This window comes from Pan paniscus, chromosome 20, assembly GCF_029289425.2.
Source record: "Pan paniscus chromosome 20, NHGRI_mPanPan1-v2.0_pri, whole genome shotgun sequence".
Classification (NCBI taxonomy): domain Eukaryota; kingdom Metazoa; phylum Chordata; class Mammalia; order Primates; family Hominidae; genus Pan; species Pan paniscus.
In genome coordinates this window covers 43,224,399-43,240,515 of record NC_073269.2, presented here as the reverse complement: position 1 = coordinate 43,240,515, position 16,117 = coordinate 43,224,399, and the positions used below count along the sequence as shown (strand labels likewise).

Here is a 16,117-nt window from a genome sequence, read left to right as displayed (position 1 = left end):
AAGGTAAAATTTTAAAAGAAAATATTAGGAACATAGAATCTAGCTGTGTATTTAAGGCATAACACATCATGATCATATAAACTTTATCCCACAAATGCAGGAATAATTCAACATCAGAGTCCATTTTCCCACATAAAGAAGTTAAAGAATAAAATAGCATGATTTCAAGAAATGCAAAAAAGTTTTTAATATATTCTAAGACCTTTTATTAAAAGTTCTCTAAAACTGGAATTAGGTAAAAACCTAGTTAAGAGTATCTACCAGATGCCTATAGAAATACATTTAATAGTTAAACATTAGAAACACTGCCAATAAAGTTTGAGAAAAGATAAGAATGATTTGTTTTCAAATTCCGCTACAGGGTCCTACTGAATTTAGTTGCCTGTTTTTAAAGGTACAAACAGAAAAGGAAGAGACCACATATTGTATGTAGAGAGCAAAACTGTCCACCTAAAAATCCACTATAATCCACTGAAAAACTATATTTCCATAAGATTTTCAATTTATAGAAATCAATACTTTCTCATATATATCAGTATTAGCCATTTAGAAAATGTTACAGAACAAAATATTCCTATTCATATTATAAACAAAATGTACTGAGAAATTGCTTAAGAAATGTGCAAGATCTTTTAAGAAAAAAACATGAAACTAATCCCAGCACTTTGGGAGGCTGAGGCAGGCAGATCACAAGGTCAAGAATTCAAGACCAGCCTGGCCAACATAGTGAAACCCTGTCTCTACTAAAAATACAAGAATTATCTGGGTGTGGTGGCAGGTGCCTGTAGTCCCAGCTACTTGGGAGGCTGAGGCAGGAGAATCACTTGAACCAGGGAGTCGGAGGTTGCAGTGAGCCGAGATCACGCCACTGCACTCCAGCCTGGGTGACACAGCGAGACTCTGTCTCAAAAAAAAAAAAAAAAAGAAAAGAAAAGAAAAAACCATGAAACTTTACAGAGAACATAAAAAGAAAAGCAGATTTAGCATGTTGAACAATAAAAGGATTCAATATTGTTAATATGTAAATGGTACATCCGATTTCTTAAAAAACACTAATAAATACTGGAAAAATATGACAGATGTCCTTTTAAAAGTATGTGAAGCATAAAAGAAAGTAAACAAGATCCAGGGGTGCTACAATGAAGTAGGAACCAGAAAGTAGAGGGAGTAAATATGCTCTGAAGTTACAGTTACCCTTGGGATATTTGTTGATTTTAATTACCTAGATGTTTGTATATTAATGGTCTGAAAAAACTGAACAGACAAGACCTTTCCTCAACAAAAGAGCAGGGATTACAAACAAACCTCTTTACAAAATTGGAAATATTCAAGACATAAAGTTCAGAGAAAGAAAAACAAATCCAGCAAACCTTAAAGGAAAATGACAAGGGACTTTTCAGTCTTGGCCTAGACTCTCAAAGAAAAGGAGAAAAAAAGTGCTATGGATAATTCATCATTACACAAGAGTCCCCATGGATACAAGAAACAGCAAAATTAGACCTGTTTCCCAGAAATTGGGATTGTATGACACATAAGTGCTGGAAATATATGAAAGTATAAGATAAAAACCATGAGAAAGGGATGAGTTAAAAAAAAAAAAAGATCTGGGAGAGGGGGAGAACATCAAACATCTAGAAGTGAAACAATATAATCAATTACATTTAAATCTTAAAGAAAAAAATCTTAAAAGCAGCCAGAGAAAATACAGATTACTTACAAAAGGAATAACAATGAAACAGATGGCAGACTTCTCAAGAGCAACAATAGAAGCCAGAGGACAGTGGAATAATATCTTCAGAGTGCTGAGAAAAAAATAATTGTCAGTATAGAATTTTATACCTAGTTAAATCATCAGGCAAGAATGACAGTGAAACAAGGTTATTTTGCAACAATGACAAAAACAAACACTTAGAGCATTTATTAACAATAAGACAGGCCGGGGGTGGTAGCTCACACTTGTAATCCCAGCACTCTGGGAGGTGGAGGTGGGTGGATCACCTGAGGTCAGGAGTTCGAGACCAGCCTGGCCAACATGGTGAAACCCCGTCTCTACTAAAAATAAAAAAATAAGCTGGGCTTGGCTGCGGGCGCCTGTAATCCCAGCTACTGGGGAGGCTGAGGTAGGAGAATCGCTTGAACCTGGGAAGCGGAGGTTGCAGTGAGCCGAAATTGCACCACTGCACTACAGCCTGGGCAACAAGAATGAGACCCCATCTCAAAAAAGGAAAAGAAAAGAAAAGAAAAAAATAAAACCAATAAGCCTTCCCTAATGTATTTCATGATAAATGAAATATCCCAGAAGGAAGGTATAATGAAAGAGGAACAGCATACAAATAAAAGATAATTACATCAACAAATCCACAAGCAAACATTGCCATTATGAAACAAAAATAATGCCCATTTTGTAGGTTAAAAAAAGAACAGAACTAAAATACCAGACAACAATACCAGATTGGAGAAACAGATCAAAGTTAAAGCATTTCAATATCCTTTAATTATCTTAAGGAAAGTTAGACATGAATTTTAGACTTCACTAAATTAAGCATGTATTTGTCAAGTGACACAAACAATAATGATAATAACTAAAGTACCAAAACAGGCAGAAATACCCCCAAAGTATTTAAATTCACCGGCAATGGCAGAAATGTTCTTCTGTTTTTCATCTACAAATCAACAAAGATATTTCTTTTTTTTTTTTTTTTGAGACAGAGTCTCGCTCTATCACTAGGCTGGAGTGCTGTGGCGCGATCTTAGCTCACTGCAACCTCCGCCTCCCAGGTTCAAGCGATTCTCCTGCCTCAGCCTCCTGAGTAGCTGGGATTACAGGCATGTGCCACCACACCTACCTAATTTTTGTATATTTAGTAGAGATGGGATTTCATCATGTTGGCCAGGATGGTCTTGATCTCTCGACCTCGTGATCTGCCCGCCTCAGCCTCCCAAAGTGCTGGGATTACAGGCATGAGCCACCACGCCTGGCCTTAACAAAGATATTTCTACGTGCTAATAGCCACTGTTGATAAAGTATATAATAGGTATACATTGCTGGTATACTTCTGATAAGAATTCTGTGACAATAAAATATATATTTGACATAGAGATGTCAATTTCTTATCTCTCCTTAGAACCTCAACTAATTGCCACAAAGGTTACCAATTTATTTCACGGTAGATACTATTATTTATATGTCTGTTTTTCAACTTGCTGGCCTTGAAATCCTAGGGGTGGAGATAGAGCAAGTTTATTGCAAAGCAATATGCAAACCAAATATTGTATGTGGACTGAATAAATATGTTTTAGTATCCATCAAAATATATAATGTCCATTAAATATATAATTTTCAGACACAATTACAATCAATAAAAACTATAAAATACCATTGACATTAAAAGGAATTAGGTACACATGATAAAAATTTAAAGATAACTTTTAAAAATAAATAAATACTGTATGTTTTCCAAACAAAACAAGGGGGAAAATGGAGTTGCAAAAAATAAAACAAGATTGTATCCACCCTGATTAAGGAGGGAGAAATTTTTTTAAGCCCATAAGATAAAAAGAGGAAACAAAAAGCATAAAATAGGGGATAAATAAATCCAAGTATATTGGTAATAAATTAAATGGAGTGAACATTCAATTAAAAAAAATTCTCAGATAATACCACAGTGCAGTGGTTATCAAACATGGCTAAACATTTGAAAAACCTAGAGAATTTCAAAAAATATGATACTCATGTACCATGCCTAGAAATTATTATTTAATTGGTCTGGGGTGTGGCCTGGGCTGTGGAATTTTTTAAAAGACCGCAGCTATTTCTAAAGTACACACAAGTTTGGCAACCATTTCCATATTATTTCTGCACAATTCAGTGGCTTTTAGTATACCCACTGAGATGTGCAACAATCACAACAATCTAATTTTTAAACATTTTTTCACCCCCAAGAGAAATGCTGTCTGTGTTCATTAGCAGTCACTTCTCATCTCCCCACTCCCCATTCTCCATCTGTTCTACCTCTTCCCCATCCCCAGTGCTGGGTAACCAGTAACCTACTTTCTGTCAGTATAGATTTCCCTATTGAGGACATTTCATATAAATGCAATCATATAATATGCAGTGTTTGTATTTGGCTTCTTTCACTTGGCATGGGATATAGTTTGGATGTTTGTCCCTTCCAAATCTCATGTTGATGTAATCTAACGTTGAATGTAATCCCCAGTGTCAGAGGTGGGGCTTGGTGGGAGGTGTTTGGATCATGGGGGTGGATCCCTCATGAATAGCTTCGTGCCATCTTTGTGGTAAAGAGTGAGTTCTTGGCCGGGTGCACTGGCTCACGCCTGTAGTCTCAGCACTTTGGGAGGGAGGTGGGCGGATCACGAGGTCAGGAGTTTGAGACCAGTCTGGCCAACATGGTGAAATACCATCTCTACTAAAAATACAAAAATTAGCTGGGTGTGGTGGCAGGTGCCTGTAATCCCAGCTGCTGGGGAGGCTGAGGAAGGAGAATCGCTTGAGCCCAGGAGAAGGAGGTTGCAGTGAGCCGAGATCGGGCCATTGCACTCTAGCCTGGGCGACAGAGCAAGACTCTGTCGTGAGTTCTTACTCTATGAGTTCACGCGAGATGTGGTTGTTTAAAAGAGCCTGAATTTCCTCCTCTCTCTCGCCCCCTCTCTTGCCAGTGACACACCGACTCCCCCTCCCTTCCACCATGACTAAAAGCTTCCTGGACCTCACCAGAAGCCAAGCAGACACTAGTGCTATGCTCGTACAGCCTCCAGAAGCATGAGCTAAGTAAATCTCTTTTTATTATAAATTACCCAGCCTCGGGTATTTCTTTATAGCATGTTTCCAAGGTTCATCCATGTTAAAGCATGTATCAGAACTTCATTCCTTTTTATTGCTGAATAATATTTCGTTGTAAGAAAATACCAAATTTTATCCATTCATTAGTTGATGGACATTTGGGTTGTTCCCACTTTTTGGCTATTGTGAATATCAAGATATAGTGCACTTCTGCCTCCAAATCTTGAGAATGCCTGGTACTGTCAAGCTGCCAATTTATAGCATGTGAAATAATTATATCATTGTGGTTTTAATTTGCACTTTTTTTTTTTTTTTTTTGAGACAGAGTCTCCCTCTGTTGCCCAGGCTGGAGTGCAGTGGCACAATCTCGGCTCACTGCAACCTCTGCCTCCTAGGTTCAAGCGATTCTCCTGCCTCAACCTCCAGAGTAGCTGGGATTACTGGCATGCGCCACCATGCTTGGCTAATTTTTTGTATTTTTAGTAGAGATGGGGTTTCTCCATGTTGGTCAGGCTGGTCTCGAACTCCCGACCTCAGGTGATCCGCCCTCCTCGGCCTCCCAAAGTGTTGGGATTACAGGTGTGAGCCACCGAGCCCAGCCCAAAGTTCTTAATATGTAATATTCAACTACCAAGCACAAGACCGCGCCCAGCCAACCATTCCCTCTTTTGAAAGTGGGAAGAATGATAATAAAAACCAACAGGGAAAGGACGCAGTAGAAATTAGGTAAGAGTCTTTAGGAAGATCATGGTGAAAAACCCTTGCTTTTCTCCTCAAGTCATAGGTTTTTTTTTTCCACACAACTTGGGTCCTCTAGGGACATGTATTAATCATTGACTTCCTAAAGGCTTCAGAGGAGAAAGGAAGGAAGAGGCAAGAGACAGTTTATTCCAGCACAAGGAATAAAGTTATCATCTAGATTGGAAAATCACTTATTAAAGTTGTAATTGATACGGATTTTGTTTCATATAAAAATACTACAGAAGAAAACAATAAAGTTTCTTAGACAATCACAGGTTCCCCCTCAACTATTTTACAATAAAAGATGATTCTAGCATATTCATTCAATGTCCAATGCAAGTTTTTTTTTTTTTTGAGATGGAGTCTCGCTCTGTCATCCAGGCTGGAGGAGTACAGTGATGTGATCTCAGCTCACTGCAACCTCCACCTCATGGGTTCAAGCAATTCTCCTCCCTCAATCTCCTGAGTAACTGGGATTACAGGCACACACCACCCTGCCCAGCTCAATTTTTGTATTTTTAGTGGAGATGGGGTTTCGCCATGTTGGCCAGGCTAGTCTTGAACTCCTGACCTCAGGTGATCTACCCACCTTGGCCTCCCAAAGTGCCGGGATTATAGGCGTGAGCCACCGAGCCCAGCCCAAAGTTCTTAATATGTAATATTCAACTACCAAGCACATATAAGACAATGTGTTTGTTCTAATTAATGGGATGTGTTCATTTGAGTTGTTGGTGAAATGCATTGATCTACTCTATCACTATACAAATGATGTAAACTCTTTTATCAGAAAACACATACATCTCTGCATCTATTTTTTAAATCTGTGACTGGGCATGTGAATTATTTAGAGCTCCTTTAGCAGATCTAAAGTGTAACAATGTACAGGCTGTTTTAACTGCCAATATTCCAAGTATCCCAAACTTCAAATCTAGCCCTTTGTTCATCAAGGAAGATGGTATTAGAAGGCAGTGGTAAGGCTTTTTGAAGGATGGAAAAGATAAAGGTGCCCTGAGAAACCATGTCTACTTCCAGTAATTTCAAACTCCTCCTTTGAAAAGAATAAGAAATTCAGTTAATTACTTAAAAAGGAAATTTGAAATAACAGCAGAGAAAGCAGCCATTCCAAAGGTAGATTCTGAAATATGAAGGCTAGATTCCTTACCTAGTGATACCAAGTTGCTATAGTTCTCCAACATCACGTCTCTATACAAATCTCTCTGAGCAGAGTCCAGGCATTCCCACTCTTCCTGAGAGAAGTCAATGGCAACATCCCTGAACATCACTAATTTCTGAAACAACAAACAAAATGTTAATTTTGGAAATTAAAAAAATGCTTTTCTTTTTTTCTTTTCTTTTTTTTTTTTTTGAGATGGAGTCTTGCTCTGTCGCTCAGGCTGGAGTGCAGTGGCGCGATCTCGGCATGCTGCAACCTCCGCCTCCTAGGTTCAAGCAATTCTCCTGCCTCAGCCTCCTGAGTAGCTGGGATTACAGGCACCTGCCACTGTGCCCAGTTAATTTTTGTATTTTTAGTAGAGATAAGGTTTCATCATCTTGGCCCGGCTGGTCTCGAAATCCTGACCTTGTGATTCACCCGACTAGGCCTCCCAAAGTGCTGGGATTACAGGTGTGAGCCACTGTGCCCGGCCAAAAAAATACTTTTTCAATGGAGAGGGAGATGAAGGGGAACCCTCCACAAAGGAAGCAACAGAGCACCTGGGCTGAAAAGTACAAATATGTTCCTGATTATTCCTATTGCTATAGTTTTGTTGTTGTTGTTGTTGTTGTTGTTTTGGAGACAGGGTCTTGCTCTGTCATCCAGGCTGGAGTGCAGTGGCGCCATCATAGCTCACTGCAGCCTCCAACTCCTAGGCTTAAGTGATCCTGTCTCATTCTCCTGAGTAGTTGAGACCACAGTACGTGCCACTCACAGTACATGCCACTGTGCCCTGATAATTTTCCAATTTTTTCGTAGAGACAGGGGTCTTGTTATGTTGCCCAGGCTAGTCTTGAATTCCTGGCCTTAAGGCTTAGGCCTCCCAAAGTGCTGGGATTATAGGTGTGAGCCACTGCACCTGGCCTGCTACACATATTTTCTGCATATAGAACATCTTACTTTACAGATAAGTCTGGGAATAAAATAAATGCAATGTCCCAATTAAAAGAAGTAGCATACACAAGCATTTTATACAATATGTATATTGTGTATCATACATTCTCAATAAATGTAAGTTTCTCTCTTCACTATTTAAGGAATAAACAAAATAACTGGTAAAATTTTTCTGTAAAACCTTATAAAATAAGATTTGTATAAAATTAAAGAATTTATTGAAGCTCCAGATTCACCATTAGATCAGAGTACTATATCATAAACATTTTCCTTGTCATAAATAATTTAGTAAATATTTTATAGGCTACAGAATAGCTCCATATAATGAATATGTCTGACTTAATAAGTGCTCATATTTGAACATTTTAGGTTGTAAAAATCTTGTAAGTATTTCTTGGTTCTCAGAGTTTATAATTCTCAACAACTTCTGCTGGTGAATGATCATCTTCACTATGATCATATTTACCATTCATCCGTAAATGTAACTTTTCATCATTCTAAACAATAGAAAGGTGAAAAACATAATCCAAATTTATACATTCAAGACCAGCACATAATGTCGAATTTCAAATTGATCCATATTAAATTATATGTTCCTGGGGAAGATCCCTGATCTCTCTGTATTCAGTCCCTAATCATCTTCCTAATCTTAAAAACTCATAAAGCATGAGCGCTTGCCACATATTGAGAGTGAGCCCAGTCAAGACCAACTCCTGTCTTGTCTACCTGGGAACTTAGATCTAAAGAGAAGTTCAAAAGGTTTTCATGTGTGGTGCCATTTAACATCCTCCTCTACCTTATGAAATCAGGGAACTCTACTTTTGTTAGATCAGTGTTCCTAGTCAAAGATTACTGAACAATATACATATTGTTGAGTAAGTATGTGACTAAAGGTTAGATTAGAAAGACACACTTAGGGAAGACACTATCACTTATCAGAATGGGACAAACTGAGGAGCACATTCCTGAGTGAGGTCAGTTAGGAATGAAGCTTCAAGAGTAAGGAATACAAACACACACATACTCTGTAAAAAAGTAAGTGAAAAGAGCACAAGGAAACTCCAATTTACCCGAGCCATGGTTTTTAGAGCTGCAAGAAATGATCAGTCCTCTTCTGGGTTCCTATCTTAGGAAAGCACAGAGTCTGGAGAATGTAGAGCTACGGAGGAGAAAGCAGAACCGTGAGACCAGGTGTTTTGCAAAGTAACAAATGATTCAGTTGGAATTATCTTTATTGTTCTTTTCTTCCTGTTTCTCCCACCCCCAAAACACACACTAAGGGGGACAGATATACGTTGTGGTTCTTAACTTGATCAAACTCAATGCTTTCTATATACAAAAAGAAAATATAACAATGTCTCTACCACTTCTGAAATGAAACTCATAGGTAATAACGACACATCTATAGATGTCAAAAATGGAGATAATGAACAACTTAATATTTCAATATATTTATGATCATACACAACTACATTAGAAGGCACAAATAATTAAACGCTTATGCCTACAATTACTTATAATGAAGAAATTTAGACTTACAAAACGACAATATGTAACTAAGTATTGTTGACACCTTTTATATTTGACATTTTGAAATAAAGGCTAAATATATGTGTGTTCATGTGTACGTATAGAATAAATAGAAATGCATTATCTATAAATGGAGGTTTCTATACATATTTGCTATAGGCAAGACAAATAACACAATTAGCATTGCCATCAATACTATAACTTTTTGAAATGGTTAAAAAAAACTCAGTAAATTTCTTAAGCGAAGTAGAGCCTTTTTCTCAATCAAATCATGGTTGTATTCCTGGAAGATACAGCTAATAGTAAAACCATCCAATAATAGGAAAGTATATAAATTCAGCAAATTGAAAAAGTCATGCACAAAATGCATTATGTAAGAGATTCCAGACCTGGAAAATCATAAACACATTTTTTCCAGGTATGGTTCTCAATTTTGCAAATCACAGACAATTTTTTGTTATGCACTGATGGACAACTAAATCATAAGTTGGCAAACTACTGTCTACCAACTAATTTGTAAATAAGGTTTTATTGGAATACGTCCATACTCATTCAGTTATATAGTGCCTTTGGCTACGTTCACACTACAGCAGCAGAGCTGAAGAGTTGCAACAGAGACCATGTGGCCCGCAAAGCCATATGAAATGTCTAGCCCTTTACAGAAAAAGTTGGGTAATCTCTAACCTAGATCCGAGACCTCACTCCTTCAAAAGCTAGAAATCGGCCGGGTGCAGTGGCTCACGCCTGTAATCCCAGCACTTTGGGAGGCCGAGGCGGGCGGATCACGAGGTCAGGAGATCTAGACCATCCTGGCTAACATGGTGAAACCCCGTCTCTACTAAAAATAAAAAAAATTAGCCGGGCGTGGTGGCGAGCGCCTGTAGTCCCAGCTACTCGGGAGGCTGAGGCAGGAGAATGGTGTGAACCCGGGAGGCGGAGCTTGCAGTGAGCTGAGATCGCGCCACTGCACTCCAGCCTGGGCGACAGAGTGAGACTCCGTCTCAAACAAACAAACAAAAAAGCTAGAAGTCTTTACCCTCAACCCAGTTACTTTAACATTCAACAGTACCTAGATATATTTCCAAAACACCCTCTAGGGAGAATAACTGCCCCTGCAGAGAGTCATTGATACAGGTGCTCAATACATTTTTAATTGAAAATTTGATTTCTTCAACATATAGATTTCTCCAAGAGATACTTGGGCCCATCCTAACAACCTAAAAATAATTCAGATAAGATGAAAAGTCATAATTTCTTTTAAATTCATCAGAGAGCTGAGGGCACAAATTTAAAAGACCTAAACTCCAAAAAAGTGCCAAGCTCTTTATTTTTATTTTTATTTATTTATTTATTTTTTTTTGAGACAGGGTCTCACTCTCAACCAAGCTGGAGTGCAGTGGTATGATCATAGCTTACTGTAACCTTGAACTTCTAGGCTCAAGTAATCCTCCCTCCTCAGCCTTCGAAGTAGCTAGGACTGCAGGCATGTGCCATCATACCCACCTAATTTTTACTTTTTTTGTTGGGATGGGGTTTTGCTACATTACCCAGGCTGGTCTTGAACTCCTGGCCTCAAGCAATCCTCCTGCCTCAGCCTCCCAAAGTGATGGGATTATAGGTATAAGCCACCATATGTGGCCCTAAGCTCTTCTTAAGAGCCACATATGGACGCTCCCATCTATGGCAGAGCTTAAACTAAATTGTATTAATAATAGTTCAACCATTCCAATAAAAAGATGGTAACAAGACAAGACAAAAATGCATGTTCCAACTACATGCTCTTTACAAGAAGCACATTTTAAATATAAAGATGGGCTAAAAGTAAAATGGGAAGATACACCATCAAACTCTAATCACAAGAAAGCTTGTATGCCTATATTAGTATAAGACAAAATAGACTTCAAGATAAAGAGAAATACTAGCAATAAGGAGGATCAACTCATCAAGAAGACAGCAATCCAAATGTAGAGATTTAACAACAAAGCCTCAAACTGTGTGAAGCAAAAATTGACAGAACTAAAGGAAGAAAGAGACAAACCCACAGAGTTGGGAATTGTAAAATCTTTTGCTCAGTAACTGACAGAACAAGTAGACAATAAAATCCATAACAATATAGAGGATTTACATACCACTATATCAAGTACCTTGGCCAAGTTGATAAATATATATTAATAGAATACCACACCCACTTACCAAAAGCCAAGCTGGGCTGAAGAGAACTGAGCTGCAAGGTGTTGGAATAAGTGATTAACACAACCAGCCTTTAATCACTTAGTAGTCACTTAATTTAAGAGGCTAACCCAGAGAAAGCACTGAGTACTCCACTGTTTCACTCCCCCAACCCCAACCATGAAATAGCACCTGGAGAGGGTCAGAGAGGGTCAGGCAGATCAGTGCAAATGTGGATCAGTGCAGAAGTGAGTCATCTCACTGCTAAGGGAATGCAGAACAAAAAGCTCCTATCATTCATTTTATGGACTGGGACCAGGGGACAAGAAGACAAGGGAAGGGCTAAGAGTGAAAAAGTAGTGAGGCCTGGCTGGGCACGGTGGCTCATGCCTGTAAGCAACCCCAGCACTTGGGGAGGCCGAGGCAGGAAGATTACTTGAGGCCAGAAGTTTGAGACCAGCCTGGGCAACATAGCAAGAATCTGCCTCTACAAAATAATAATAATAATAATAATAATAATAATAATAATAATAAAACATCAGCCAGGCACTGTGGTGCAAACCTGTAGTCCTAGCTACTTGGGAGGCTGAGGCAGGAGGATTGCTTGAACTGTCCAGGAGTTCAAGGCTGCAATGAGCTATGATCACGCCACTACACTCCAGTCTGGGCGACAGAGCAATATCCTGTCTCCAAAAATATGTTAAAAAAAAAAAAAAAGAAAAGAAAAGAGAAGAAAGAAAAAAGAAATAAAGAAAAAAATTAAAACTACCGGATACTAAGAGTGGGGAAAAAACGTGTCTTCAGAGTTTCCCTCTCCCTAGATTAGGATGTCCTCTTGGCAGAGGCACCTGATGAAGAGGCCTCCTAATGGAGGTGCCTGGGTTAGGAATGTAAACACGCATAACAGCATGGCTGGTCTGGGAGGCCTGAGTCCTGCACTGCAACTCCCTTTAGAGACTGTAATGCACTAGAATTGCACCACGTCTGCTGCGGGGAGGCCACCTTTCCCCTGTGTGGCCTGCCAGGAATGACCTGGTGGAGCCTGAGAACCCACACATAGGATTTTAGCAAGAGTCAGACTCTTCATTAACAACTGCGTATGGAAAGGTCATCAAAATAAACCAGATGCTGGGTCATAAAACAAGTAACAGTAAATATTTTAAAAACTGAATTATACAGAGAATATACTGTGGTCAGTGTCCACATATTATTAAATTACAAACTAGTAACAAGAATCTCCAAATATTTGGAAATTAAACATACTTCTAAATAACCCATGCAAAAAGACATTGAAAAATATGCCAAACTGAGTGACAATGGAAACACACTTATCAGATTCTGTGAGCTGCAACAAAAGCAGTATTTAGAGGAAAATTAATAGTGTTAAATGCTTATGTCAGAAAAATGATTTAGGCTCCCACCTTAGGAAGCTGGAAAAAGAAGAGCAAGTGAAGCTGAAAGTAAGAAGAAAAGAAAGAATAAAAATAAGCACAAAATCCACAATATAAAGTAGATTACAATAGAGAATATCAACAAACTCAAAAATCAATTCTTTCAAAAGATTAATACAGTTTACAAACCCCTACCAAGTTTTCAAAAAAAAATTACCAAAGTGGAGACTGGACCACAGATTTTTTAAGTCTTTAATTAAAAAGATAATACAATTCTATGCCAATAATTTTGGCAATTTCAACAATATAGACAAATTCCTTAAAACAAAAATTGCCAAAATTCACACAAGAAAAAACAGAAATACAAATCATCCCATGGATATTAAAGAAATTGAATGTGAGAAACAAACAAATAAACTGTCCACAGAGAAGGCCCAGATGGCTTTACTGGTAAATTCTACCAATATTTAAGGCAGATATAATACTGTTCTTTCACAAACGTTTTCAGAAAACAGAAAAAGGAGACAGCAGTCTGTTCTACATTTTGAGGCCAAATAACCATAATACTAAAACCTCACAAAGATATTACATGAAAAAAATTACAACTCAATAGCTTCTAGGAAGACAGACATACAACAAAGTTATAAAGTATTACCAATCAAATCTATTTGACTTTGGAACCACAAGTATGTTTTCTATAACTATAATCACAAAATTAAATCAAAATGAAAAAAAATCTCTAAGAAGCAAAATGAAACAAACTTATCTGTGCATAAAGCTGGAAGGTTAAACATATAAAGGAAGTGATTATTTTCGGGAACTTTAAAATATAGTCATTTGACATTAGACCCAATATAACCTACAAGCAAAATAACTATAAACTGTTTTTCAAAGTTGTCTTAAGAGTTTATGTTATAACTTTATGAAGTTATGTCTTAGTTTTTCAGTAGTTATACTGTTATTAATAATATTGGCATTGTTAGTCTAAAACTAATATATGTATATAACCTGAAATGATTATACACACACATATAGCAGTGAGAATCTTAATATCATTAATCATTACGAATTAAGATTTTTTCAGATTATAAAACACAAATATAAAATCAAAGATAGTAAGAAAAACTCTATAATCTTTTAATTCAATTGGAAATATCAGTATACACTCAGGATTTTTTTTCTCCTTCTAAAAAATTTGTATTTCACCAGCTCTGTTAAGGCTATAAGCAATGACAACTAGGAGCAATGAGAGTTCCTACTATCCTTGTTGTGACTTCTTAAAAGCACTTCTTATAAAAGGAACCAGGGCTCCATAAAGAAGTGGCTGATTTTATGTTTGGGACAGGAAATTGTACAAAATGAGCCTGGAATACTCTGTCAGCACGGAAAGTCTGGAATCTGCCAAAGACTACCGGGGTCATGTCAAAAAGAATAAAAAGGAATCCAAAAGCAGACAAATCAGAGAGGGTAAACCTTCCACTTGCCATACGTGGAACAATGTGAGCATTAATAAGAACAGTTATTGTTACAGATCGAAACATAACAGATATGTTTTAATGCACAAGTTAATAATAATAGTTTAAAAGAAAAACACAGAATAAGCTTTGAAAGATGCTGAAAAATAATAAGAGAAAAACCAATCTTTCGTTCCAGTTTTTCTTTTTGCATAAACTATTCTTCAGGTAACCAAGACATTGAGAAAGGATGGCTCCCTTTATAGATATAGTCCAGCTAATAAATGCAGAAGAATTAGAATATAATTCTGTAACCCCTGATAAAATAACATATTCACATAAAGATGTCAATAGCTGGCTGTTAACATCACATAAAGGAAAACAACCAGATACTATGCCCTACTTCAGAGAAGTGCACATCACTATGTATGATGGATTAGTAAAATAAAAAAAAAAAAAGTACAAACGGGGCCAGGCATGGTGGCTCACGCCTGTAATCCCAGCACTTTGGGAGGCAGAGGTGGGTGGATCACGAGGTCAGGAGATCGAGACCATCCTGGCCAACATGGTGAAACCCTGTCTCTACTGAAATACAAAAAATTAGCTGGGCATGGTGGCACGTGCCTGTAGCCCCAGCTACTATAGAGGGAAGAAAGGAGCAGGTAGAGGGGACAGAAATGGACGCTAGACTTCTTCAAATTCATCTTATTCTGTACTTTTGATTTTAGATATATGTTATGTAATTTTAAAACAAAATCAAATCACAGTGGGAGAAAAGCAATCCCTAAACATGAAAAGCAATATAAAACAAATGAGCATAACTGCATTTCCAGCTGGAGCTTAACCATATGAGAAGTGTTATTGTAGATGACTTTTAAACACAGTAATTTGATTATAGATCCCTAGTGGGCTATATCCTGTCAAACTCCAACAGGACTTTATGTTGTTTTTCTATATTCATATGGTTGGTTAAAATATTGGTATTGTTATTTTGAAATTCTTCTCAATCCAAAAGAAGGCAGAAAAGGGAGAACAGGAAATAAAGAACAGATGGGATAAATATAAAACAAATGGCAAAATGATGGATTTGAACCAAACCATATCAATAATCACACTAAATATAAATGGACTAAATACTCCAATTAAAAGATGGAGATTGCTGGTTGGGTGTGGTTGTTCACACCTGTAATCCCAGAAATTTGGGAGGCCGAGGCAGGCAGATCACCTGAGTTCAGGAGTTTGAGACCAGCCTGGACAACATGGCAAAACCCCGTCTCTACTAAAAGTACAAAAACATTAGGTGGGTGTGGTGGTGTGTGCCTGTAATCCCAGCTACTTGGGAGGCTGAGGCAGGAGAATCACTTGAACACAGGAGGCAGAGGTTGCAGTGAGCTGAGATCACACCACTGCACTCCAGCCTGGGTAACAGAGTGAGACTCTGTCTCAACAACAACAACAACCACAAAAAATGGAGATTGCCAAATTGAATTAAAACACAAACCCAATTACATGCTGCCTGTAAGAAATGCACTTGAAATACCAAACACAAACAGGTTAAAAGAAAAAGATACACAATGCTAATATTAATGAAAAGAAAGCTGGAATGGCTACATTAAATATCAAGCAAAGTAGATGTTTGGAGCAAAGAATATTATGAGGGACAAGGAAGACCATTTCCTAATGATAAAGGGGTCAATTCACCAGTAGGATGTAAAAATCTAAAACCTTTATATACCTAATAACAGAGCATCAAAATACATGAAGCAGGCCAGGCGCAGTGGCTCACACCTGTAATCCCTGCACTTTGGGAGGCCGAGGTGGGCAGATCACCTGAGGTCAGAAGTTTGAGACCAGCCTGGCCAATATGGTAAAACCCCATCTCTGCTAAAAAAAAATACAAAAATTAGCTGGGCATGGTCGTGCC

General features: G+C 37.9%; 1 protein-coding gene across 6 annotated transcripts in view; it reads right to left on the bottom strand.

Annotated features, from left to right (window-relative positions):
• ZNF420 (zinc finger protein 420) overlaps positions 1–16,117 on the bottom strand; it is a 56,462-nt gene that overhangs the window by 35,018 nt on the left and 5,327 nt on the right. For 4 of the 6 annotated variants that reach the window (XM_034946708.4, XM_008960822.6, XM_057300541.2 and 1 more), the window contains 2 exons: positions 8,720–8,808; positions 6,705–6,831 (listed from right to left, as the gene is read on the bottom strand). In XM_034946708.4, coding sequence (XP_034802599.2) covers positions 6,705–6,831; positions 8,720–8,728 — 136 coding nt within the window. In that variant the 5' untranslated portion in view covers positions 8,729–8,808. Of the gene's footprint in view, positions 1–1,717; positions 1,805–6,704; positions 6,832–8,719; positions 8,809–12,769; positions 12,803–16,117 lie in introns of those variants that run through there. The other 2 variants (XM_034946706.3, XM_055103107.2) reach the window with 2 other exon arrangements.